The sequence below is a fragment of the Grammomys surdaster genome, unplaced genomic scaffold (genome assembly GCF_004785775.1).
Source record: "Grammomys surdaster isolate TR1022 unplaced genomic scaffold, NIH_TR_1.0 125946, whole genome shotgun sequence".
Lineage (NCBI taxonomy): Eukaryota > Metazoa > Chordata > Mammalia > Rodentia > Muridae > Grammomys > Grammomys surdaster.
This window is the reverse complement of record NW_021620768.1, coordinates 3202391-3228049: the sequence shown is the minus strand read 5'-3', so window position 1 is coordinate 3228049 and position 25659 is coordinate 3202391. Positions and strand designations below refer to the sequence as shown.

The 25659-nt window shown below is 50.5% G+C and overlaps 1 protein-coding gene across 4 annotated transcripts; it reads left to right on the top strand.

The window, feature by feature from the left end:
- The first annotated feature begins 1026 nt into the window (after nt 1-1026).
- Atp8b2 (ATPase phospholipid transporting 8B2) lies at nt 1027-24396 on the top strand. 4 transcript variants are annotated; one of them, XM_028753134.1, is made up of 28 exons: nt 1027-1208; nt 3205-3271; nt 5300-5358; nt 5697-5810; nt 5932-6030; nt 6268-6329; nt 6427-6499; nt 6942-7012; nt 7219-7298; nt 9523-9681; nt 9841-9929; nt 11272-11468; nt 14088-14296; nt 15097-15140; nt 15576-15741; nt 15891-16079; nt 16212-16327; nt 17381-17545; nt 17630-17741; nt 17879-17984; nt 18101-18245; nt 18510-18693; nt 18940-19163; nt 19951-20034; nt 20314-20559; nt 20670-20808; nt 22079-22209; nt 22453-24396. In XM_028753134.1, the coding sequence occupies exons 2-28, from the start codon at nt 3241-3243 to the stop codon at nt 22729-22731; spliced, it is 3573 nt and encodes a 1190-aa protein (XP_028608967.1). In that variant the 5' UTR covers nt 1027-1208; nt 3205-3240; the 3' UTR covers nt 22732-24396. The 4 variants fall into 4 exon arrangements, with proteins under 4 accessions (XP_028608967.1, XP_028608968.1, XP_028608969.1 ...); XM_028753135.1 differs by lacking the exon at nt 1027-1208 and adding an exon at nt 1293-1335 and having other exon boundaries at nt 22453-22731; XM_028753136.1 differs by lacking the exon at nt 1027-1208 and adding an exon at nt 2520-2707 and having other exon boundaries at nt 22453-22731.
- Nucleotides 24397-25659: the final 1263 nt, after the last annotated feature.

The window sequence follows — 25659 nt, the reverse complement described above, 5'->3', positions numbered from 1 at the left end:
GGGGTCCTACGATCCTTTGAGGGGTAGGGCCTGGGAGCTTCTGGAGAGAAGCTTGGTTTCCACTGCTCTCCTTTCTTCTCCGCTTTTTCCACCTTAAGACAAGACAGGTCTCCCTATGGAGTCCTGAAATTTTCTATGTAGACCATACCGGCCTTGACTTCAGTCAAGGGAGCACAGCATGTGACCCAACACACGCAACAAGAATGAATCTTTTAACAAAACCCAGTTCGACTCGGAATTGATAGAGCACACCTAGGGTCTCTCAGAGTTTCAGGCCTTTCAGAGCTACACAGTGAGACACCCCGCCCACCCCCGACTCAAAACAACAACAACAACAACAACAACAACAACAAAACCACTTGTATTCTGCGGGATGAGGGATTTGATTTAGGGCCTAGGCAAGGGCTCTCTGCCTCGGAGCTATCTTTCTGTCTTCTGGCTGCCAGCTCCGGTAATCTCAAAGTTTCCTACCTTTGGCCTGATAGGTGCGCCTCCCCTATACTTCAACGACCGCAGATGGTTCTTCGATGTGTGTGTGTGTGTGTGCGTGTGTGTGTGTGTGTGCGCGCGCGCGCAATATATCACCCAAGGGATGTGGTAAGGGGCAAAGTCAACTTCTCAGCGTCAGGAGGACCAAGCGGAGAAACTGAGGCACAACTCCCAGTCAATGCATAACTGCCTTTTCAGGAAAGTGAAAAGCCTTGAGATGAGCCAGGGCGAGGAGGGTGTAAGCACAGCAGAGTCTTGGGCTAGAGAGAAGCGTGGTAAGGGACTTCTTCATCGTTACTCCCGCATCAGGCTCCTCCCCGAAGATGTTTTCCAGCAGAGAAAGCAGCATTCGCTCGGTTTCTGACTTCCAAAATAAAGCAGCAGCATCCCAGGGTCCTCCATACTCGCCGATTGTCTGCGTGTCCGGGACTGGAGCTTTGGATCCCCCCCTTCTCCTCACCAAGATGGCGCACGCCGCGCCCCTTACCTCCCCAAAGCCCCTCCCGCCCCCCGCCCGCGGCCGCAGCCGTCACTTCCGCCCCGCGGCCGAAACTGACACAAAGTAGCGGGCCGGGGCCCGGGGGTGGGGTGGGCAGGAGAGCCGGGCTGCTGTGGAGGGGCGGGAGCCTGCGGGCAGCGGAGCCGAGCGCCCCCGCCCCAGCCCCCCGGCATGGGCCGGACAGGGCCGCCGGGCGGAGCGCCGAGCGCGGAGCGCTAAGGTGAGGCGCCGCCGTGGGGCCGGGGGTGTGGACCGGGAGAGACGGCTCTGGGAGGCGCGGGCAGCGGTGCCACGGGGAGCGGCTGAAAGAGGCTGGAGAGAAGGGTTCCCCAGGATGGAGAGAACGGGTAGCTGTGCGCAAGCTGGGAAGATGGGCCTCGAAGGGGCGTGAGGAGTTGGGGTGCGAGGAGTAACCCTGGTCGCAGCCTTTAGATGTCTGGAGAGGGAGTTTGGGGCTGATAGGACTTGTCCCGAGAAGGTGGAGATGTCTCTGTGTCCCAGGAAAACCAAGGGTGCCAGGGGTGTTAGCTTTGGGAGCTCAGAGCTGTGTAGTGGGTCCTGGATCCTGTCCTTGGAGAGGGAAGGAAGGTGGCCCCGGGTATTATTGTTTTCTCCTGCCTCGCGGATCTGCTAGCTTCTCCTGAAAAGACTCTTGGTTGCAAAGACGCGGAGGCCAGACCCAGAGGAGGAGCCGTTTTCCTTCGTGGAGCGTTGCCTCCTTCCCATGGCTAGCTATTTTTATCCCAGATGTGGCTGCAGAGGGGGCTGGGGTAGGGTGACGGGGCAAGGCGACGTGGCTGGTGGGCCTAGTCGGTTTAGAAAACCAGGACATCCTGAAAGGGGGACCTTGTTACCAGTGATTTGGGGCCAAACTTGTTCTTAGTCTCTCCAGGGTCCTAGAGGTAAAAGAACTTTCCTAATCCGTGTCCAGACTTGATGCTGGATGGTCAGCTTGCTCCACTGTTAACTCTTTCCAGGAAGGAAGACCCAGATCTTAGGGCTAACGATGTTTGATAGCCTCCCACTGGAGTGGGGCTGGGTAGGAGTAATGCCCACCCCGCGTCCTCTCCTTTAACCTCTGTCTCCACACTCCACCCTCCCATGATTCATGCTCTAGATTGGGTGGAGACCCTGGCTGGAGCCCTGGGAGAGGGTTTGGCATTGCCAAAATGTTCATGAGGTTTTCCTCCTGAACCGAGGGGGCAGCACCGTTGCTTGCCACAGTTGTGGAGAGCCAGGAGTGAAAAGGACTTAATGCTCCTCAGGACTGTCTGCTCTGAGGTCAAGGAGGGAGTGTGGGTTAGTGAAGGGAGAATTGGAGAGGATGACTGGGCCAGGACCAGAGTCAGTAATTACAGAGATTGGGCAGACAGGCAATTAGTATCTCTTGGGACTGACAGGCTAGAGGCAAGGGAACTAAGCAGTGGGAAGGCTTTCCATCTAAAGGAAGAGGAGTTTCCTGTGGCCTGGACTTACACCTTTTTAGGAGAAAGTACACGGGAGGTTGGAAGGAAGCAGAGGCTCTCTTGAGCCTTTTCTTAGTGTCATACTGACTGGACTAGACTTGGGGTGAGAAAGAAAGGTGACCCCTTAGCAGGGTTGGGAAGACCTCTCTGATGGCCCCAGAGGGTGGCTGGACAAGATTGAGAGGAAGTGGTTTGAAGATTGTCTGCAGGAAGTGGTGGCCATGCCTCTGATGAGAGCCCTTCTGGGGAGGAGGTGAGAATGGAAGCCCCAGTAATGACAGTAGGGTGGGGAAATTCTGAGCTTTCTAGAAGGGTGAGACATGAGCACCCAGTTTCCAGATGCTTTGCCAGATGTTTCCTGGTTCATATATCTCCACCCAACCTACAAGGGGAAATTCTGCTTTCTAGTACAGGCGGCTTTCATTGCCACCAGGAGGGCACATGGGACATCCATTGTTCCTCAGGTGGATACCTTGGGAGCTGCATCTCATTTGTTATATCTGGGCTCTTCTAGGCCCTTCCTTGTAGTCTTTGGCTTCTGTAAATTCTCAGTCCCCTCATGTTATCCAGGACAGAGGGAAGACGTCCCTTTTCTTTCATGTATTCATGTCAGTGCAGGAAGATGAGTGTTAGCGGAGTTGGATGTGGTGGGGAGGGCAGGGCAGAGCGAGGATAAAAACTATCCTAGAAGGGGTCTGATGTGGGCAATGAAGAATTCACGAACGCGTGTGTCTGTTGCTTTTTTTGTAGGGTCTCCCATGGATTGCTGGAACCTTGCTGGGTGAGATGGCACTGTGTGCAAAAAAACGCCCCCCAGGTAAGAGAGGCAAGAAGTGGGTCTCTGGGGGCATGATGAAATGGCTGTTATTATGACTTAGGGAGCCAGGGGAAGAAGGACAGCTAGTATGGTTCTGAGAAAAGGGGGATTAGGCCTTTAGGCGTCCTGAGCGGGTAGTTTAAGAAACCGAATTCTTCATTTCATCCTTGGGCGGTGACTGTTAATCACCAGCCTCTTAACTCAAAAGCATTTGTAGCTCCTACGCTTTGGCCTGGGCTCTTGGGCTCTGGCCTCCTTTGCCTACCCACCGGAGTCCTCCTCGGTTTCCCGCGGAAGGAGGGGTGTGTGTGTGGGATGAAAGCCGTTGTCCTGGACAACGCGGGCGGTCGGCTCTCCGGCATTGGCTGGGGGAGGGGGCGGGGCTGTGCGCTGGCTTTCGCCTACGCGGCACTGGCAGGCTTTGGTTCTGCAGTGGGAGCAGGTGGGGCGGAGCCTGGGGCGTGGGCTTCAGGTCCGGGCCACTCGGAGCTCGCCTTAGTCCTGAGGTTCGGGGAGCGGAGCTCCTGCAGAGCTGGTAGTCCCAGGCGCAGGTGGCCGTGAGGATGGCTTGGGCTGCGGGTGTCGCGCACGCCCAGCGGCCGGGGCTCTCCTCTGCGTGGCCGCAGCTCTTGCGCCTCCCCGGGGGGCCGCCTCATAGACGCCGCTGAGGCCAAGGACAGTCAGTGCGCCTTTTAAAAGGGGATCATGACGGTCCCCAAGGAGATGCCCGAGAAGTGGGCCCGGGCCGGGGCGCCTCCCTCTTGGAGCCAGAAGAAGCCTTCTTGGGGGACAGGTAACTGGAGGCAGAGTCTGGCAGCTCTCACAAATCTGTAATTTACCCCCTCTGACCTCCGCATTCCCTTGTCTTTAGCCTCCCTTCCTCCTCACGCTCTTTGCGGACTCTTTGGGATCCTCCTTTATCCTTGCATGGTGCTTGGAGATTAGGGTCTCAGTAGGAAAGGGGACCCTTTGAGGGAAGTTTCTGGGTGTCAGATGGCTCATTTGTCTGGGGACTCTGTGGCTTGAGGTTTGTTACTGCATTGTGCTTGTTGGGGAAAGAGGTCTGGAATTCTGTCAGATGTAAGGTGCTTACTGCGTAACCAAGTTACTACTCCTTTTAAGTCTGAGAGGGGAAACCCTTCATAGGACACCTCTTATTCTTGCTTGGCGCTGGAATTGGCACCTGCAGCTTGGAGTCGGCAGGGTTTAGATTGAGTGCTGCTAAGTAAGGGTCTTTAACAGTGACATTCCCTTTAGGGGAAATATTTGTAAATGGTAGGAAAAAGATTGCAGTTACATCTTATCTTCTCTCCATTTCTGCTCAGTCTGCATGACCCACATCTGTGACATACACACCCCCACACTTGAAGATGAGCTTTGCAAAAGGATGATGTCATTGTCCACCAGTCAGAAGCTGCTTCTGGTGACATGTGACAAGAGGCTCCTTTAGAGATACTGCACGAGGGCCTGGGATGCTGCAGCAGAGTGCTTTTAGGGCACTGTGACCCTCTGTCCTGGCACCACCCACCAAGCCCCTCCCTGAGATTACTGTGAGAAGAGGGCTGTGAGTAGGTTTGCAGTGCTCTCCACAAGGAAGGAAGCTTTGTATCTTCAGCTACTGCTCGGTTATGATAATGGATGTGCTAACAACAAAAGCAAAGGATCTGGGGATGCCAGAGGTAGGGGGAGGGACAGAGAGCTCCCAGCGGATGACCTTGATGGGTGATAGTTGGGAACAGAGGACTTGTCCTGTGCTATGAGTGTACGCCAAGGAGTGGTGGCACAGCACTTGGAAGGGTGAAGAGAACGGAATCCCACACAGTGAGACTTTATCTCAGAGGGAAGTAGGGGAGTAGTGTGCAGAGCCATGTGGCCTAAGCTGTTGGCAAACTATAGACTAGAGCCCGGAGTTTAATAAGACCAGCGCTATCTCCTGGGGAAAGAAGCAGTTGCTGAGCAGAACCCTTAGCAAGGTTGAGTAGGCCCGAGTTAGTTTGTTCCTCCTGACTATAGCTCGTTCTATTGCAGAAGAAGAGCGGAGGGCACGGGCTAATGACCGTGAATACAATGAGAAATTCCAGTATGCGGTAAGTGTTCCCTGTTTCAGAGCCGGAAGGGGAAGAGGATTGGAAAATCCAAGGCTGAGGCTGGGAAGGGTGCTTCGGGGAGGCAGGAAACGTTCCATCTGCTGCTAGGCTGACATTTTCAGGCTTTCTGCCGCTTAAGCAAAACCCTTGGACCTAGAGGACAAATACATTGTCTTGGGAAGACTTTCTTCCATCCTCCTCCACTCTGTCCCACTGTGTGGTTGCTGGCAGGGGGTGGGCTGTGAGCACAGAAGATTTGGGAAGTATAGAGATGGCAGAGACAGCTCCAGCTCCAGGTTGGGGTGAGGTGCCTCATTATTTCCTGCTTGTTGCCGTAGAGTAACTGCATCAAGACCTCCAAGTACAATATTCTCACCTTCCTGCCTGTCAACCTCTTTGAGCAGTTCCAGGAAGTTGCCAACACCTACTTCCTGTTCCTTCTCATTCTGCAGGTAAGTGACCTCTCTTATGTCTTCTGTATATCACAAAGCTGAATAAAGCCAAAGAGGAGGAAGGACTTAGGGGCGAGGAGCTCTGACGGGAGCCTCAGAAGCATGCCTCTGCTCTTTTCAGTTAATCCCCCAGATTTCGTCCCTGTCCTGGTTCACCACCATTGTGCCTTTGGTTCTCGTCCTCACCATCACAGCTGTTAAAGATGCCACCGATGACTATGTGAGTTGTCACGTCTGCTTTCTCTGGCCACCTCCCCTTCTCATCCCCTCAACCCCTAAAGCCACTTTTATTCAGCACAAGACCTTGGTGACTTTGGTGGTCCCCATTGTCCTGATAGATGTATAGTACCTAGGCTGAGGGTTAGGCAGGGGCATTAGGGAGAGTGGGTTCCCAGGATGCTTCGTTGTTCTAGGTGTGGGGAGAGCTGGTGTCTTACTTTTCTTAGTTCTCTTTCAGTTCCGCCACAAGAGTGATAACCAGGTGAATAACCGTCATTCTCAGGTGCTGATCAATGGAGTGTGAGTGACTAATGGAGACCAGGGCCGGGGCAGGAAGGAGGTCCCTATGGGAACCTCTGTAGCTACTGATGGCCTCTACTATCTTCTCTTTGCGCAGCCTCCAACAAGAGCAATGGATGAATGTATGCGTTGGTGATATTATCAAGCTAGAAAATAACCAGTTTGTGGCGGTAAGGGACAAGGTTCCTTTTCAGTCTGCAGGGCTATTTTTCCTCTTTGGTAGAATCGTGGAAAGAGATATTCTGAGACAGTGGGCTCCTGTGTCACGTTAACATAGACGGGACTAGTTTTTCATACTTTTTGAATTCAAAACAAACAGAACAGATCTCTCTGCCAGCCATAATGGCATGGGCCTTTAATCTTTAATCCTAGAACAGAGGCAGAGGTAGGTGGATCTCTGAATTCAAGGCCAGCTTGGGCTACATAATGAATTTCAGACCAAGGAGGACTGTGTAGTGGGAGAGAGGCTCTGTCTCAGAACAGCCCAGAACAAAAGAAAACCTGTGTTTACTGGAGGCTGATCCCCTAAGGCCCCCCACCCCAGCCCCTTCCCACGAGTCCTCCCACAGCAGGGGTTTGTGCTTGTGAGTTCTCATCAGGCTTTCTGTGTAGGCGGACCTTCTCCTCCTTTCCAGCAGTGAACCCCACGGGCTGTGTTACATAGAGACCGCAGAACTGGATGGGTGAGTGGCTGCTTGCTGTCTGCTTTCTCCTTGTATCTTTAGGGGTAAAAGATTCTTTTGAAGGAGATTCCCAGGTCTGAGATCTGAGGAGTTAGAAAGATACGACAGACTTTTGCTAGGCCAAGCTGTTGGAGGTCGAGTGCCCAAGGATTGATTCCAACTGCTGTGGGAGAGGCAGGACTCAAGGGTATTGATTGTTCTTCCAGAGAGACTAACATGAAAGTGCGCCAGGCAATTCCAATCACCTCAGAACTTGGGGACATCAGTCAGCTGGCCAAGTTTGATGGTGAGTAGTCCTGGAACAACTTAGGGTAAAGATGGTGGGCTTGAGTTTATACTGTATCTTTTCTTTTGGCTTCTAGTCTTTGTGATTGTGCAAGTCTCTGACCATTTTTTTGGGGGGGGTATGTCTGGAATGCCAGGTAGTAACCATTGGCTTTAGAATTGAAGGTCATTTCAAGGGAGCTTTGTGACTGTGAGCTCACTGCTGACAGATTCAGCATGGTTCCTTTTGCGTATCAGCTCAGAATAGTGGTTATGTTCCTCATAGGAAATCATCCTGTCTCTGTGTGTGAGAAGTCAGTATTCTCTCTTCCTCTCCAGTTTTGTTCTCTTTACGTAACCATATTAATTAGCTGACAGTTCACCTACAAATGTATAACCCTAAGTAAGTGTGATCTTACTAAAATCTCTACAGGAAGCCCTTTTGCCTGTTAAATACATCGTAAGTTTTTTGTTAATTTATTTGTGATAGGCTCACTGTGTAGACCTGGTATGCTTGAAACTCATAGAGGTCTGCCTGCCTCTGCCCCCTGAATACTGGGACTTCAGGTGCGCTGCCACACCCAGCCATTATAAGTATCTTATCACCGCAAAAGGAACTTGCCTTGTCTTCTTTTGTAGCTGGGTGTGTCATAAATTGGCCCTGTTCAGGCACCCTTTGGTCATTTAGTCTTTTGTTCCAGTGATGCTTAAGTAAACAATGTTGTGACCAGTCTGTATGTATGTAGTCTCAAGATTGTGATTTTTGGGAGCTGAGGAGATTGATCAGTTGTCAGAGTCCTTACTGAGTAAGCTCGAGGACCCAAGATCAAATGCCCAGCACACCCGCAATCCCACTGCCAGGAGTCTGATATAGGAGGACCTTAGGGCTTGCTGGACATCAAGGCTGGCCCATGGGATAGCTCCAGGTTCAATAAGAGAGAACTCTATCCAAACAAAAAAGTAGAGGCTGGTTAGATGGCTCAGTGGATAAGGGCATTTGCCTAACTACTTGAGTTAAAATCCTGGGACCCATGAGGTAGAAAGAAAGCATTGGATTCTGCACGGTGTCCTAGTCTCTCACTGCAGACCTGGAACTCACAGGGAGGGAACAGTGGTTGTTGAGTGCCTTCACATGTGTACCCTGGCACATGTGTGTCTATATGTGCTTGGCACACATATGCACACATACAAATAAGTGTAATAAAAAAGAGTCAAGAGCAGTAGAGGAAGATGTCCCATGTTGACCTCTTGCCCCACATACCTATGTCACACACACACAAGTGGGATTTTGGAGTCTTAAATGTATGTACTTTTTTGTGTGGTGCTGGAGATGAACCTAGGACCCAGGCAAGTGCTCTTCCACTGAGCTACATCCCCTTTGACTATATGTGCTTCATATCAGTCATGCCACTAGGTAACAACATATCCTCTATGTAGTGGAGGATTACCTTGAACTCCTGACCCCTTTTCCCCACTCTCTAGAGTTCTTGATGACAGACAGGCACTGCTATACCCAGTTTATGTGGTGTTAGTATTGAACCCAGGGCTTTAGTATCCTTATAGCAACCTTCAACACCCCCAGCACTACTTTTTCTATTTTAAAACTTTTTTGTTTTTTTTGAACACAGGGTCTCAGTATAGAGCCTTGTAGCCTAGAATTCTCTGTAGATTAGGTTGTTGTCAAACTCACGAGATCTTCCTGCCTCTTCCTTCCCAGTAAAGAGATTAAAGGTTAGCCGGGGCGGTGGTGGCGCACGCCTTTAATCCCAGCACTTGGGAGGCAGAGGCAGGCAGATTTCTGAGTTCGAGGCCAGCCTGGTCTACAGAGTGAGTTCCAGGACAGCCAGGGCTACACAGAGAAACCCTGTCTCGAAAAAAACTAAAAACAACAAACAACAAACAAACAAACAAAACAAAAAAAAGAGATTAAAGGTGTGGACCACTGAGCTGGATATTTACATTTTAAAAATTGTATTATTACTTTAAAATTTACTTGTGTGTGTGTGTGTGTGTGTAAGAGTCACATGTGTGCAGGTGCCTGCAGAGGCCAGAAGAGAGTATCAGATCCCCTGGATCTGGAGTTACAGGGTGTTGTGAGCTACTTAAGGATGCTGAGAAACAAGCTCGGGTTCCCTGGAAGAACAGGAAGTGCTCTGAACCACTAAGCCTCTCTCAGCCTTCTAACTACTTGTCTGTTTCTTGATGTAATTGAACCCTGAGTGACGGCACCTTCGTCTCCCATTCAGGCGAAGTAATCTGCGAACCACCCAACAACAAGCTGGACAAATTTAGTGGGACACTGTACTGGAAGGAAAACAAATTCCCCCTGAGCAACCAGAACATGCTGCTGCGCGGTTGTGTGCTGAGAAACACTGAGTGGTGCTTCGGGTTGGTCATCTTTGCAGGTGAGCTTCCTGGCATCCCTTAGGGTATGGGGCAGAACTGATGGGACTGGTAGAACACAGAGATCGTGCACCTCTGTCCCTGGCCGCAGCCTTGCCTGCCTAGGGCTTCTGTTCTAGTGGCCCTCAGATTTGTTTATTTGGCTTCCCATTATTTTCGAGGTCCTGATACTAAGCTGATGCAGAACAGTGGCAGGACGAAGTTCAAGAGAACAAGTATCGACCGCCTGATGAATACACTGGTACTCTGGGTAAGCTTCCGGCTGCCCCTGCAGCCTTCCCTGACGAGGCCCTCTGCTCCCTTGGCTCTTCTCTAAGCAGCATTCAGGAGCGGCTGCTCAGGGGCCATGTTCACTTCAAACTCCTTTCATACTTGCAGATGTTATTTTTAAAAGCCTTAGGGACATTCATGAATCAACAACGTAAAGAAAGCTAAAATAAACTACCCCTTCTGTGGGCTCGGTTATGATGGCATCTTAATATGCATGTGACCTGTTAGCTTTTGCCAGGGACAAGGAGACCTTCATAAGGATGGATTCAGAGTTAAAAGAAAACTTTCCATGGGGAAGATGCTTAGCAGGGTCTTTCTACGACTTCTAAGGATGAAGGATCCCAAGGGGAAAGTTCTGTGCTCACTTTGGCAATTCTTGAGTCCTTTTCCTGTTTGCTTAGACTTGGATTTCCTTGTTGGGCTTTCCCACCCCTTTTTGTACCCCTTCTGCTAGTTGCCTGCCCCTAACATGCCATTGTGGGAGGCCTGAGGGCAGTCACTGTTGAGTTTTCCACCTTAGCCTTAAAGGGTTTGCAGAAACCGGTCGCTAAAGTAGGGTTAATTCTGCACACAGAGGCTCTTCTCGCCCCCTGGTGGCCACTGATCATGATGACACCTGCTTTTCTGAGCCTCAACACAGGGGCAGTTTTCGGAAGAGTTGTTGGGAGACCAAACAGTGGTCTCCATTGTTCCCTCCCTGTCCTCTTTCTTGCTCAGATAAAGTCTTGATCTGTAGCCTTGGACTCAAGATTCTCCCAAGCCAGGCCTGGTGGCTCACACCTATAATCTCAAAATTGGGGAGGCTGAGGCAAGTTGATTATCACAGGTTTGAAGCCAGCCTTGTCTCAAAACAAAAAAGTGAAGGAAGGCCTTAGGATGTAACTTAGTAGATTGCCTAGTGTGAATGGAGCTCTGGGTGTAATTCCCAAAAAGGGGGAAAAAGCATTCTATATAATACATATATTCTGTTGGCTTGTGTGTGCTAGCATGGGCAGATTAGTCAATTATAGTAAGCGTCTTCTTAATCCTGTCAGAAGTAGCTCACCCCAGTCACATTCTTTGAGGACTCTGGAAAGTTCCAGATTGGGAGCTACTTAGTGTTTCTGCCTGCTTGTCATAGAATGAGAACATGCTCAGAGAGGGGACTCCATGCTATGGTGGTAGACAAGCACCTGCTGCCCGTCCTGGTCCCTTATAGTAGAAAAGCATGACAGTCCTTGAGCTTTTGTGGGCTCTGAATGTCAGTAGGCCTCCTTAGGGTACACGTGGCTTTGAGAGCTCTCCAAGCCCCGGCCTTTTCTGCATGTTTCATTCTTCCTCAGATTTTTGGATTCCTGGTTTGCATGGGGGTGATCCTGGCCATCGGTAATGCCATCTGGGAACACGAAGTCGGGACACGCTTCCAGGTGTACCTGCCCTGGGATGAGGCGGTGGATAGTGCCTTCTTCTCTGGCTTCCTCTCCTTCTGGTCCTATATCATCATTCTCAACACCGTTGTGCCCATTTCACTGTATGTCAGGTATGTGCTTTCTTCAGTGAGCCTCTGCTTCCTTGCTCACTTTCCCAGGAAGACAAGACCCTCAAGAAGGAATGTGGAGTCCATTCCATACTGTGACCATTGTATGTTACCTAAGCTTCCTGACATCAGGATTACAGTGGGATAGAAATGATAGTGATTTAGTCAGCACCACATGTTATTCTATTGCATGCCTGTTCTGTGCAAGAAGTACTACGGTAACAAAGAACTGACCTTCTTCCCTTCTGAAGCTTAAGCCTGATAAAGGAAGAAAACCCCAAACACGTCACAAAACACAAGTTGTTCTGCCTTGAATCTTCTGTGGAAAGCTGAGGTGGGCTATTGAGTTGTGTAGGTTGCCTTTGCCCTCAGAGTAGCAGATTGGCTGACCTGGGACTAGAACCAGTGCTAGCCCCTGAGGTAGCATGTGATAGATACCAAGTTCTCCCAGCAGTTAGTCAGGAATACTTCTTATATTAGGAGATAGTGGCATAGGGCAGTCAAGGGATGGGCTGGGGGAGGAAGAGGAAGAAAAGGAGGAGGAAGAAGAGGAGGAAGAGAAGGAAGAGGAAGAGGAGGAGGAGGAAGAAGAGGAAGAGGCCAGAAACAGGGACAGGCAGAGGAGAAGCTGTGATGGTGTAGGAGTTAGGAGCTTCAGCCATGAGCAAGGAGCTGTGTGGGAGAGATCTAGAAACAGAAGCTTGCTCTGGGTTGTTAAGGGCCTTGGGTCTTTGTGGACCTGTAGGAACAGTTTACCGCTTTAGCAGTTGGCTAGCTGTGGTGTGCAGCGTGTGTAGGACATTAGCAGTAAGGAGAATGTCAACAAGCAGAGGCCAGTGAGGACAGGGAGGAAGGAAGGGGTGGGGGAAGGAGAAGACAGAATCAGGGGAGGGAAGGAGGGGCAGGGGGAGGGAGAAGAGAGAGTCCAGAGGAATCTTTCCTACTTAGTGCCTTTCATTTGAGATAAGGGAGCCTGTGACTTTTTGTTTTTGAATCAGTCACTGTCTATCCCATGCCAGTTTAGAACTGGTGATCCTCCTGCTTCAGCCTCTCTAGTGCTGGAATTGTAGGTCTATACCGTCACACCAGACTCAGTCTGTGGTATTTTGAAGGAAGTACTTTTGCAGTTGCTCAGAGCTCTTTCTGGCTTTCATCTTTAGTTAATGACAGTGCCCGAGATTGTACTCAGCTCTCCTTGCTAGCCCAGATCCTAGAAGTGAAGCGCTTCTGCGTGTATGGGGGGTGGGGTGGGGTGCAGCTTTCCTAGAACAGGAAGGAGAGTGTTGGAGTCCTGGGTTGACTGCTGCCTTCTGTCAGCCATGTGACCTCAGGCTAGCCCACAGTCACGTAGGGCCTCACATGCCCTGTTTCCCTTCTCACAAGATCCCTGTGTCCTTTCCTTCATGAGGATGTTTTCATAGAAGGCACTGAATTGGAAAGTACTTATAAAAAGTCAAATTACTGTGTCCAGTCTGGTACCTCATGCTGGTATTTACAGCACATGGGAAGGCTGAAGAAGGAGGATAGCCATAAATTTGAGGTCAGCCTTGGCTCTAAAACAAGCGCCCCCCCAAAACAAAACAAAACAACCCAACCACAACAGCAACAGCACATTCCTTTGCACATATTGGGTACTGCACCTAACACTGTCATGGCCACTTTGCTGCTTTGCTATTATTTAAATGTTTTCCTGCTTCCGACCTAGTTTTGCTTTCCCACGTTAGTGCTGTGCTCAACCTGCTTTGTATCTGAGTTGACTTGGAGCTCTTGGTACCAGTCTAAGAGAATCTTTTCCTGAGTCGCATGTCGCATCAGCATTTGTGTCTGGGGGAGGATAGGAGTGGGGCTGATTAGCGTCCTGGGGAAGGGCCAGGACTACATTCCTAGGCATCTCATTTTTTGCCTCATAACAAGATCCTGATAGCAGCCAAGTTGAAGCAGGGTTCCAGATGTGCGGCTTACTGCTTGGCTGTCCTGGACCCAAACACAGGATTCTTTTCTGGGAATGTTAACAGTCCTGATGCTAAAAGTAATGATTAGCTGGAAGTCCCTTGCCCTTGTGACCTGGTGTCACTCCCACGTTCCCTTGGCCTCTGTATCCCAGTGTGGGAGTGACGCCCTCGCCTGTGCTGGGCAGTGAGGAATGGTAAGGCCTGGGAGCGCCTTGGGCTTTCCCCAGCGTGACCTCTTGGAGCTGGCTCTGTTGCCACAGCACGCACAGCACCCTCATTATTTCTCTCTTTTCTCTCCCCTCCTCTCGCATTTTCTCTTATTTTTCTCTGCATGGTTTCTGTATTTAGTCCTGAGGTAAGAACTGGCCAAGTGCCCGTGTGCAGTCCCTCTTCCTTCTCTGCCTGTGCCGTCTGTCCTGCCTGCCCAGAGCCTTTGCACCTTTCTGTGTGGAGAGCGTCAGGAGGGTCGGGTAGGGAGTTCCTGTGTCAGGGGTACATGAACAGCTCCACCTGCAGGCTTCCCTGCCCCTTCCCATCCAGGTTCCTGTGCCCAGGTGTCTTCTCCATTCCTGTTTCTCCCCAGGCCCAGTGCCTGCAGCCAAGGCCTGTGTGGGTGGGATATTTCCTTACCTCCCTGCTTCCCAGGCCTTACCTCCTGTCCCCAATGCAGTGTGGAAGTCATCCGTTTGGGCCACAGCTACTTCATCAACTGGGACAAGAAGATGTTCTGCATGAAGAAGCGGACACCTGCAGAGGCCCGTACCACCACTCTGAACGAGGAGCTGGGCCAGGTGGAGTACATCTTCTCTGATAAGACAGGCACCCTTACCCAGAACATCATGGTGTTCAACAAATGCTCCATCAACGGCCGTAGCTATGGTAAGGCTCAGTGCTGAGGGCTAGGGCCTACATCTTGCCTCGGAAGACAGTGGAACTAGGGCTCCCTTAGTTGTGCTGACACGGGGTTTTACTTTTTTCCTGTTGGGTATGGGGAACCATGAAAGGGTGTCCTGCGTCCTGTGCTGGGAATTGTACTGAGGATGTGTTCTTTGTTCTCTCTGGAAGCCCCTGCTCTCAACTCAGCTCTTGCACCAGGGAAATACCTTGGTTATTTGAAGGGAGCCCTAAGACACCAGCCTCTGGGCATGCTGGCCAAGGAGGACTTTGCTCCATGAAGTGCAGCTTTCCTTGTTGCTTCAAGGGGCCCCTGTGAGTCAGGAATGTAACTGCAGTCTTGCCTGGAGTGGCCCCTGTCATAGTGGCCTTGAGGCTGGGCTGCCGGGATGGTGTGGGGCCAGGTGTGTGCAGGTGCGAGGCCCCAAAGTCAGTAACTGTTTTTTGTATGAACATAGACTTCATGGCCAGGGTGTAAGGCTTTATCTGCTTTCTGGGCCTGGAAGGTGCCAGGCATGCCAGCAGGCCTGGAGTGTTGGTGGAGGCAGGCAGAGAATCAGAGCCGCCCTTGTGGGGAGTGCTACCGGGAGGTGAGCAGTGGGCACTGTGACCCTGTGGCCAGGTTCCTGGAGCCTGAGTACCTACAGGATCAGTGTGGGTAGCATTACAGGATGGGTAGGCCTAGGGGTCCCATATACCCATGGGGTCTACACTAGAGGCTTTTCGTGATACTCTGGAGAGTCCCAGGACTGATGCTGCTTTTCCTTCTGTTTGTATATATGTAGGTGACGTGTTTGATGTTTTGGGACACAAAGCTGAATTGGGAGAGGTAAGATCCAACCTCCATGAATATTCTTTATGCCAGTTAGATACAGTCTGGGCACCTGGCCAGCCACAGCTGGTGTAGATGGGAACAGTGTATTATCTCAGCGGAAGTGGAAGATCTCGGAGAAGTGGATGTGTGAAGGCGCACTAGTGGTGGGTTGGGGATGCTGGGTGAGACGTGGTGTAGTCTCAGCACTTGGGAGGCTGAGATAGCATCACAAGGTAGAAGCAAGCCTGGTTTATGTAGAGGATTTCAGGTCATTCTAGGCCATACGTTAACACCCTGTTTCAAAGAAAAAGGGAAAAATAAAAATAAAAAATAGCCCAGCTAGACTTCTGAGGCCCAAAGTGGCCAGGGCTCTTACTGAGAGGAAGGAGATGGGAGAGTTCGTTTCCTCCGGTGTGGCCTGGTAGCTCAGAGTCTTCTTGTGTGTTCCAGAGACCAGAGCCTGTTGACTTCTCCTTTAATCCTCTGGCTGACAAGAAATTCTTGTTTTGGGACTCAAGCCTTTTGGAGGCTGTCAAGATGGGGGACCCACACACACATGAGTTCTTCCGTCTCCTCTCCTTGTGTCACACTGTCATGTCAGAAGAAAAGAACGAAGGTGAGCCAAGAAGCTGGCTCAGTCTCTAGCCCAGTCCAGTTCATGCTCCTGGGTGCTGCTGCTCTGCCTTGCTGCTGTGCTGGGGCTTCCTGGACAAGGCCGTGGCTGGGATGGTGGCACTTACTGCACGTGCTCCTTTTCCCCACCAGGAGAGCTGTACTACAAAGCTCAGTCTCCGGATGAGGGGGCTCTGGTCACTGCAGCCAGGAATTTTGGTTTTGTGTTCCGCTCTCGTACCCCTAAAACAATCACTGTCCATGAGCTCGGTGCAGCCATCACCTACCAGCTGCTGGCCATCTTGGACTTTAACAACATTCGCAAGCGGATGTCAGTCATAGGTGAGGCCAATCCCAGGATGCTGAGGAGACTTGGGACAGCAGATAAGCCTGAGTAGGGGACTCTCGTTGAATTATTTAGTTTGGATTCTGTCTGAAATTTTCTGGCACCTTTCTCCCTTGTGTCACTCACAGTTCGGAATCCAGAGGGGAAGATACGACTTTACTGCAAAGGGGCTGACACAATCCTGCTGGACAGGCTCCACCCTTCTACCCAGGAGCTGCTCAACAGTACCACTGACCACCTGAATGTAGGTGTGATGGCCTGGGGCTTCTGCATGGCTCAGCCTTGTGAGGTGGCAAGGGCATGCTGTCCTCTTTTTCCTTATTTATTTATTTATTTATTTTTATTTTATGTGCATTGGTGTTTTGTGTGCACTCACATCTGTGTGACTATGTCAGATCCCCAGAACTGGAGCTACAGACAGCTGTGAGCTGCCATGTGGATGCTGGGAATTAAACCCAGGTCCTCTGGAAGAGCAGCCAGTGCTCTTAACAGCTGAGCCATCTCTCCAGCCCCATGTAGTCTTTTTAAAGATAAAAGTGTGTGTGTGTGTGTGTGTGTGTATGTGTATGTGTGTGTGTACACTTGTGTTTATGTATGTGTATATATATTTTGTAGTTGATATATATATGTGTTTACATTCACATTATGGTGTGCATATGGAGGTCAGAGAATGGGTACTATCTTTCTACCTTGTGGGCTCTGGGAGTAAGCTCAGATCTTCAGCCTTGGTGGCAAGCACTCTCACTTGCTGAGCCATCTCACCAGCCCATGGTGTCCTTATTTTTGGTAGGGTTTTGCTTTGTTTTATTGAATACATTTAAGATCTTGATAGATACTGAATACATTTAAGGTCTCTTTATAGTTTCTTTTTTTCCTGAGGTGAGAATGTTTAAATCAACCAGGCCTGGTATTACATTATGCTTATGATCTCAGTATTTAGTACACAGAACCAGAAGGATTAGGAATTTGGGGCTAGCCTGGGCTACATGAGACCTTGTCTGAGCAAATCAACCAGGAGGGTCATTGGAATGGCTCATCACATGAAAGCACTAAGACTGAGGCCAATTATAATGGCATGAGTTTGATTCCAGAGCCCATATAGTAGGAGGAGATAGCCAACTTCCTGTGACCATTGCATATGTGCCATGATGCACAGACTCAAATAACAAAATACTGTTAAACATTTTTAAAAATCCAACCAAAGATTATCTCAGCTGTCTGTTCAGATTTGAATTGCAGTTCTCATGCTGTGTTTTCTAGAATTCTTTTCATTTGACTTTTCCAACTCTTTCTCCAGGAGTATGCCGGGGATGGGCTGAGGACCCTGGTGTTGGCCTACAAAGACCTGGATGAGGAATACTATGAGGAATGGGCCAGGAGACGCCTACAGGCTAGCCTGGCCCAAGACAGCCGAGAGGACAGGCTAGCCAGCATCTATGAAGAGGTTGAGAGTGACATGATGGTATGGCCCGGGCAGGACAGACTGAGGGGGAATAGGTGTTGTAGAGCGCACAGCTCTCCTCAGAGGCCTTTGTGGTCTTTTCAGCTGCTGGGTGCCACGGCCATTGAGGACAAGCTCCAGCAGGGAGTTCCAGAGACCATTGCCCTCTTGACTCTGGCCAATATCAAGATTTGGGTGCTGACTGGAGATAAGCAAGGTGAGAGTGCCTAGCGGCAGAACTGGTGGCAGATTGACACACTGGTCAAAACCCTTGTGTGGAGCTGGGCCACCAGCTGGGAAGGCGTGCTGAGCTGGTGGAGGCTGGCCTGCAGCACCTTTGTCCTGTCTTGGCAGAGACAGCAGTGAACATTGGCTACTCCTGTAAGATGCTGACCGATGACATGGCAGAGCTGTTCATAGTCACAGGCCACACTGTCCTGGAAGTGCGAGAGGAGCTCAGGTAAGCAGAGGCTAGGGATGCAGCTGCCCTGAACATGCCCAGGCCCAGCTGGCTTGACTTTTCCTCTCTGCCGTTGTCCTGGAGTCCCCATCACAGCTTCTTCTCTGCCCTTACAGGAAAGCCCGGAAGAAGATGGTAGATTCCTCCCACGCTGTGGGCAACGGCTTCACCTACCAGGGGAACCTTTCTTCTTCAAAGCTCACTTCTGTCCTGGAGGCTGTGGCTGGGGAGTACGCCTTAGTCATCAACGGGCACAGCCTGGTAACGCTTGCCATCTTTAACTTGGAGCAGGCTTGCAGGCAGAACAATGCTCAGACCTTGTTGAGTTCTTGCCCATAGCTCCTCTGTTCCATCTTGGCAGAGAGGGCTATGCATACCAGTTACGCTTTCTCTCAGTATGGCCCTGAGATCCTATCTTGCTCTCAACTTCCCTTGACTTGAGAGAGGGAGGAGTTGTGATCATCAGGGAATCAGAAGAGCTTCGGTGTCCCCTGGGGAGACTGTGACACTGTCTCTCTGTTTCAGGCCCATGCGTTGGAGGCTGATATGGAGCTAGAGTTTCTGGAGACAGCATGTGCCTGCAAAGCTGTCATCTGCTGCCGGGTGACACCTTTGCAGAAGGCACAAGTGGTGGAACTGGTTAAGAAGTACAAGAAGGCAGTGACACTTGCCATTGGGGATGGGGCCAATGATGTCAGCATGATTAAAAGTGAGTAGTGTGGGCTTGGCTGGACTCTGTAAGGACCAGGGAGGAGTGAGGAGTGGGGCTGTAACTAGGTGGGAGGGATAAAGGGCAGGGCTGTAGCTAGGTGGGAGGGGTGAGGAGTGCCAGCTGTAACTGGGTGGGAGGAGTGGGAGGCGGGGCTATAGCTGGGTGGGAGGAATGAGGGACAGGGCTGTAACCGATGGCATCTGAAGTGTAAGGTCACCTTCCTGTCATCTTTTGTCTCTGCAGCTGCTCACATTGGTGTGGGCATCAGTGGGCAGGAAGGGATCCAGGCTGTCCTGGCTTCCGATTATTCCTTTTCACAGTTCAAGTTCCTGCAACGCCTCCTGCTGGTGCATGGGCGCTGGTCCTACCTGCGCATGTGCAAGTTCCTCTGCTATTTCTTCTACAAGAACTTTGCATTCACCATGGTCCACTTCTGGTTTGGCTTCTTCTGCGGTTTCTCAGCCCAGGTAGCAAATGCTTCTAGACCTCTGTACTGCATGTGTGGAAACTCTGTGAAGGAGGGTGGAGAGAGGCCAGTGCTAGTGCAGTCTTGAAAACTTGAATTCAGATCGCCAGAATCCATGTAGAAGAGCAGCGGTGGGAGATGGAGATGGGAGATTCTAGAAGCTTGTGGGCTAGCTAGCCTGGCTTACACAGTGGCAGAGACTATGTCTCAAACAAGGTAGGAAGCTGAGAACCGACACACAATTGCTGTTCTTTGATCTTGGTGCACAGCATAGCACATGCATGCCCCCTCAAACAGGCACAGCCTCACATCTCTCTCATCCATGTGAGGAGTAAATAAATACCTAACAGCAGACCTTAAGTCTGTGCTTTTAATTCATCAGTCTCATTGTTTAGTATTTAGTAAAGGTTGGTATTTCTTTTTCCCTTTCTTTTCTTTTTTTTTGGAGGGGTTGGGCGTGGTTTATTGTAATGTAACACAGGGTGACCTGTTATCTCCTGTGTAGCACCTCTTGGCTTTGACTCTGAATCTGGGAATGGTGGTGCACACTCATCCCAACACTCAAGGAGATAGAGACAGGGCATTGAAAATTTGAGGTCAGCTTGGCTGCATAGTGAATTCCAGATCAACCTGAACTACATAGGAAACCCTGTCTCAGATAAACAACCTTTCTTGGGAGAGTGGAGATCCTAGGACCCTGAGGGAAGTTGGTGGGGCTGCTTGGTGGTGTGAAGCCTTTCTGTTCCTGAGAAGGCTGTCGCTCACTCTCCTGCCCCACTCTCTTCCAGACCGTTTATGACCAGTACTTCATCACCTTGTACAACATCGTGTACACCTCCCTCCCAGTCCTGGCTATGGGGGTCTTTGATCAGGTATGGGGGTGGTCAGGGCTGAGCTGGAAGGGGAGAATCCTCCTGTGAAAGGTTGTCTGATACAGCTGGTGCGGGGCAGTGCCCTGATGCCTGTGGACACTTCCAGTTGGGGAGGGAGTAGGATTCTTTCCATCTTGGCTCTGGAACCTGTAATTTCCCTTTGTTGCTGAACACAGATAGATGGGGAGAATATAGCTTGAGCCTGCATCTGTTACCTAAGATTTTAGGAAGGGGGACTGGTGAGCATCTGTGACAGCTTCTGGGGCTCTTCCTTCACAGGATGTCCCGGAGCAGCGAAGCATGGAGTACCCTAAACTGTATGAGCCAGGCCAACTGAACCTCCTCTTCAACAAGCGAGAGTTCTTCATCTGCATTGCCCAGGGCATCTATACCTCTGTGCTCATGTTCTTCATTCCCTATGGAGTGTTTGCGGAGGCCACTCGGGACGATGGCACCCAGCTGGCAGACTACCAGTCCTTCGCAGTCACTGTGGCCACATCATTGGTCATTGTGGTCAGTGTGCAGGTATGAGGCTATCCCTCAGGAAGGAGGGAGCTGCCTCAGCATCATGTCTTTGTTTCTGTGGTGGGGTGGGATCTTGGGGTACTCCCACCTTGGATAACTACTTTTTGCAGATTGGGCTGGATACAGGCTATTGGACAGCCATCAACCACTTCTTCATCTGGGGCAGCCTCGCGGTCTACTTTGCCATCCTCTTTGCCATGCACAGCAATGGGCTCTTTGACATGTTTCCAAACCAGTTCCGGTTTGTGGGTGAGTACCCGTGGCATCCTCTTAATCACTGGTGATTCGTATCTGTTCTGGGGACATAGGGTAGACAGCTAGCACTTAACAATACTTTGCATGCCAGGTACCTTGCAAGGTACAGTGCAATATGAAGAGGTGGTTGACCCAGGCCCTGCCTGGCTGTGCAACGTCAGAGCTCCAGGGAGGTCAGGGATGGCAGGCTTCATGGTCAGCAGTGTGCCAGTGAGTGTGGCCAGGGATAGTCTTGTAGAGGAGACTGCTGTTTGTGAGCGGAGCCAGGAATGTGAAGGTACCACTTGGCTCTTGGAGAGCTAGTGTTGGGCAGGAGGCCTGGGGAAACGGGGGGAAAGAGAGAGGTCTCTGAATGTCAGGCTACCAAGTGTGCCTTGCTTTGCCTTGCCAGAAGTCTTCATTTACTTACAGAAAGGAGACAGGTGGCATCAAAGGTTGTTTTCTTTTTGTTTGTTACCTGTTTTATTTTCATAAGATTGCTTTGGAAAAAACAGGCTGACAAGTGCCTCTCATCCTAGCACTCGAGAGTGGAGGCGGGAGGGCCAAGGTCCTTCTCTGATGCATAACAAGTTCAGAATAGCCTGAACTACATGAGAGCCTGCCTCAAAAAGGAGTGTGTGTGTGTGGGGTGTGTGTGTGTGTGTGTGTAGAAAAGAGAGTGTGGGTTTGGGGTATAACTGAGCAGTATGCTTGTCTACCGTGCACAGAAGGCCTCGCTTCCATTGGACGGTTTGAGCAGGAAGTGTAAAACAATTCCTATTTTAAAGGGCCAGTGTTACTGTATTTGGATAATAAAGTAGAAAGGCACAAGTAAACACGGAATGGCTAGTGCCTCTGACAGGAATCGAAGTTGAACTATGGGCTCTTGGAATTCTTTAAATATTTAGAAAATGGAGCCAGCAGACTAGATTCAGTTTGAAGAGAGAAAGGAGAAGGGCCTTTCTGTTTTATCCTAGCGAGTGCTACTATAGGGCTTCCCTACCTGGAAAAGGCACTGAGCAGGTTTGGGGACGAGGAGACAGTCCGTCACATGGGCCATTTTAGCCTGAGATTCCTTGACTGAGGTGGTTAAAGAAACAGGACTGGAGTTTTAGGAGAGAGTTGGAGACCAGAGTCAGATTTGGAGATTAGCATTTGGGTGGCAGACAGACAGAAAGAAGTTGAAGGTGCTTGGGTTTTGAGTTTGAGGCCATGGAACCATCAGAAATAGCAACGGGGAAGTGAGAAGATTCCCTCTGTCAACTTCCTGACTCCTGTCTCTCAGGGAATGCCCAGAACACCCTGGCCCAGCCCACCGTGTGGCTCACCATTGTGCTCACCACCGCTGTCTGCATCATGCCTGTGGTTGCCTTCCGTTTCCTCAGGCTTAGCCTGAAGCCAGATCTCTCTGACACGGTGAGAAGCCTGGCAGTGCTGGCCATAGGCCTTGGGGGGCAGCTGCAGTGTGACAGGAAAAGCCTCTTGTGCTTGGGTGCTGTAGAGCTGTGTCTGGGCTGCGGGACTCTGGGGGCTCATGCCGCACCTGGCTACAGAAGTTCCTGTGCTCATCTGCCGTGGTGCTCTGGGTCCCTGCACCATGGTGGTGCCTGATGTCGTGAGTGGATACTGAAGGACTCCCCTTCACTATGCCCTCCTCAGGTCCGCTATACCCAGCTGGTCAGGAAGAAGCAGAAGGCGCAGCACCGCTGCATGCGGCGAGTGGGCCGCACAGGCTCGCGGCGCTCTGGCTATGCCTTCTCGCACCAGGAAGGTTTTGGGGAGCTCATTATGTCTGGCAAGAACATGCGCCTCAGCTCCCTGGCCCTCTCCAGCTTCAGCACACGCTCCAGCTCCAGCTGGATCGAGAGCCTGCGCAGGAAGAAAAGTGACAGTGCCAACAGCCCAAGTGGCGGAGCTGAGAAGCCCCTCAAGGGCTGAAGACTTGGGCTGAGACCCCCTGCGTCAGGGACCAGAGCTCACAGGGCCAGTGTCTGGAAACTGCTGGTCCTCCATGCAGCCTGCCTCCTCTGCCTGGTGGCCTGCTCTGCAGGTCTCACCAGTTTGTAGAAGTGGAGGGAGTGGGCCCCAGGGGCAGCGCTGGTTCGGGCCTTGGGTGGGGCCACAGTGAGGGACAAGGTGTGGAACCAAAAAAACATGAAAAAAGAACTGTGAGATTGGGTCCACCCCTGTCCTACCTGGAGTCCACAGGGAGACTACAATCTCCATATTTTTTTACTCCTATTCCCCAGAGGGGCCTTTGCGCCCTTGTTCCTGAATTACACAAGAATGTATCATGCCGGGAAGCCAGAGACCTGCTGGGGCTCCACGCCCCTCATATCATCGTGTGTCCTCTTGGTTTATGTTTGTGTTGTTTGGTTTTGTCTTTCTTATTTGGTAAGTGGAGGAGGCCTTCGTGTGACTTTATGTTGTGGTTAGTGTCTTAACTCCTGGGAAGAGGAGACTGGCACACACTGGGATGCCCTACCTGGGGGATAGCTTGGGAGGGGCCACACCTCACCTTTAGGGTGCCAGTGTCCTAATGGGATACAGGAGCTACCAGATAGGGATGAACTGTCAGCAAGAGAATGTTGGGGGAATGGAAAGAAGTATAGTCCTTCCTCACCTGTGCTGTGGCCTCCCCAGGGCACACATACGGGTTCTTGGATCTCCTAAGTCCTGCTAGTGCTGGACTAGAGCCCAGATAATGGCTCCATCATTCTCAGTGAGCTGTAGCTGATATGAAGTGTCGTCCTGAGATGGCAAATAGGGTTTTTGGATTCTAAATTGAGTCCCCAATTCCTTAGTGTACTCACTTCCAACTTCCTTCCTTCCTACCCCTCCTTATCCGGTGCTTTTTCTACCTAACCCTGAAGGGCAACTGAAAAGGGAAGCTGACCTCTGCTGCTTTGGCCCTGTAACCTAGGGCTCTGTCCTCTGGCTCAGCCTCCAGCAAGAGTGGTAGGAGGTAGATTAAACCCGTTCAGCCCTGAGAACACTTGCTCCATCTGGACAGAACATCTTTGGACCCCTTTCACAGCCCAGCTCTCCAAGTCAGATACATATTGAGGTATAGTTGCTACCTGTCACTTCCAGAAGAATCTCTTCCTTTGTTTGCTAGCAGCAGAGTAAGGGAGGAGGGCTGATGTGGAGCTGGGAGTGGGGGACACAAGAATCCAGATGTTCCATGCAGTTGCCCCAAAGGAGCTGGAGGAAGGCTACAGGGAAGTGGGGTGCAGGAAGGCAGGAAGGAAGGGAAGACAAGACTGGGAAATCCCTTTTGGCCACACAGTTTACAAGCCCAGTATCATGTCTGTTTGTGTGTCTCTTAAAAGGAAAGTCTGATTTTTATACCAAAGAGGAAATGATTTTTTTTTTGTATTTGGTTTGTCTATATTATATAAATACATATATATATATATATAGCTATATATATATTATTTTTTGTTCTCTCTCATTTTTTAAGGAGGGAGGAAAGTACCACATTGCATTGAGCTGTAATTAAGGAACATTCTGTATAATTTATGACATTTCTATAATTGCAAAAATTATATCATTTTATGGATATAAAAGAAAAATGCCTTTTTATAAAATTCCAATTTCTGAGAGGTGAGTAATTTGTCTCTTTTTTGATATTTAAACAAGACTGTGGGTAAAAGCACAGGCAGAAACCCTCCAGGGGGGTTTTGTGGGTGGATCTGAGTGAAAGCTGAGCCTTTGGGTCGGCTTTCCAACACTCCTGTGGCTTGAGCTCCAACAGTACCAGGCAGTGTGAGACGGCATAGGCCAGCTTATTCTGTGTGCACACTAGATGCACACGCAGACGAGTATATGTGGCAAAGTAACTGTTAAGCATTTTCAGGTTTTATTTTTCTAGTTTAGGGATGACTGAACCAAGGGTCTCAGCATAGGCAAGTGCTCATTTATTTTATCTTTAAGAGAGATCTAAAAAAAAATTACGTTCATATATACATACCCATATGGGTATGGGGGCCTAAGGAGGATCCAACACAGATGTTGGATCTTGTGGGACTGGAGATCAGGTAGTTGTGATCTGCCCAGTGTGGGTGCAGGAACCGGAAGTCAGAGCCTCGGGAAGAGCTGCAGCAGTGTTGTGAACTGTTGAACCATCTCTCCAGCCTCTGGTTCTTGGTTCTCTCTGCCCACTCTTCTCTGTGCTCCCTGAGGCTTGGAGAGGGTGATAAAGATGTCCTCTTTAGAGCAGCCCACCTCTGTCAGTCTTGGCACTTTGGCCAGGTAAGAGTTTCTGTAATAACCACCACCTTTTAAAAAGCAAAACCAACAGGTTCTCATGTACCCTAGGCTGGCCTCCAGCTCACAACCCAGCTACAGATGAAGTTTGTCCTGTCTCTGCTTCCCGGGTGCTACAATGCAGGCTGTACCACTATGACAGGTTAATGTGGCTAGGATTTGAACCCAGGCCTGGGTACATTCTAGGCAACTGAGCTGTATCCACGACCTTCAACTTTCCTTTTAAATTTTAAAGCCTTTTCATTTTGAGATAGATAGAAACTTACCAAGTTGTCCAGATAAGCCTTGAATTTGCTCTGCAGCTCACGTTGGTCTTGAACTCTCCTGCCTCAGAGTCTAGGAGTAGCTGGGATTGCACCACTGTGTTCTCAAGGTTTTTATTTTCAATCTCCCCCCTCCTCCTGGCTTCTTAAGTAAATATCAAGTGAACCCAACCAAGCATTTGTAGACTGACCATGACTTCAGACCCAGGTAGTCGGCTGAGGTAGTAGGCCAGGGTGCTGGGCAACCTCAGCACAGTGATCTAACCCAGCTCTGGACAAGTCTACCCCTCTGCTAATCTATCTGCCCTGAGGCAGTGCTTCCTCTCCTCCTTAG

Bases quoted from the DNA above. Each gene is read 5' to 3' on its own strand.
- Atp8b2 (XM_028753133.1), top strand. From the start codon at position 3,977: ATGACGGTCCCCAAGGAGATGCCCGAGAAGTGGGCCCGGGCCGGGGCG. The intron at 7,299-9,522 runs GTGAGTAGTCCT...TCTCCCATTCAG, and splicing joins TCAGCTGGCCAAGTTTGATG to GCGAAGTAATCTGCGAACCA. The intron at 20,035-20,313 runs GTATGGGGGTGG...CTTCCTTCACAG, and splicing joins CTATGGGGGTCTTTGATCAG to GATGTCCCGGAGCAGCGAAG.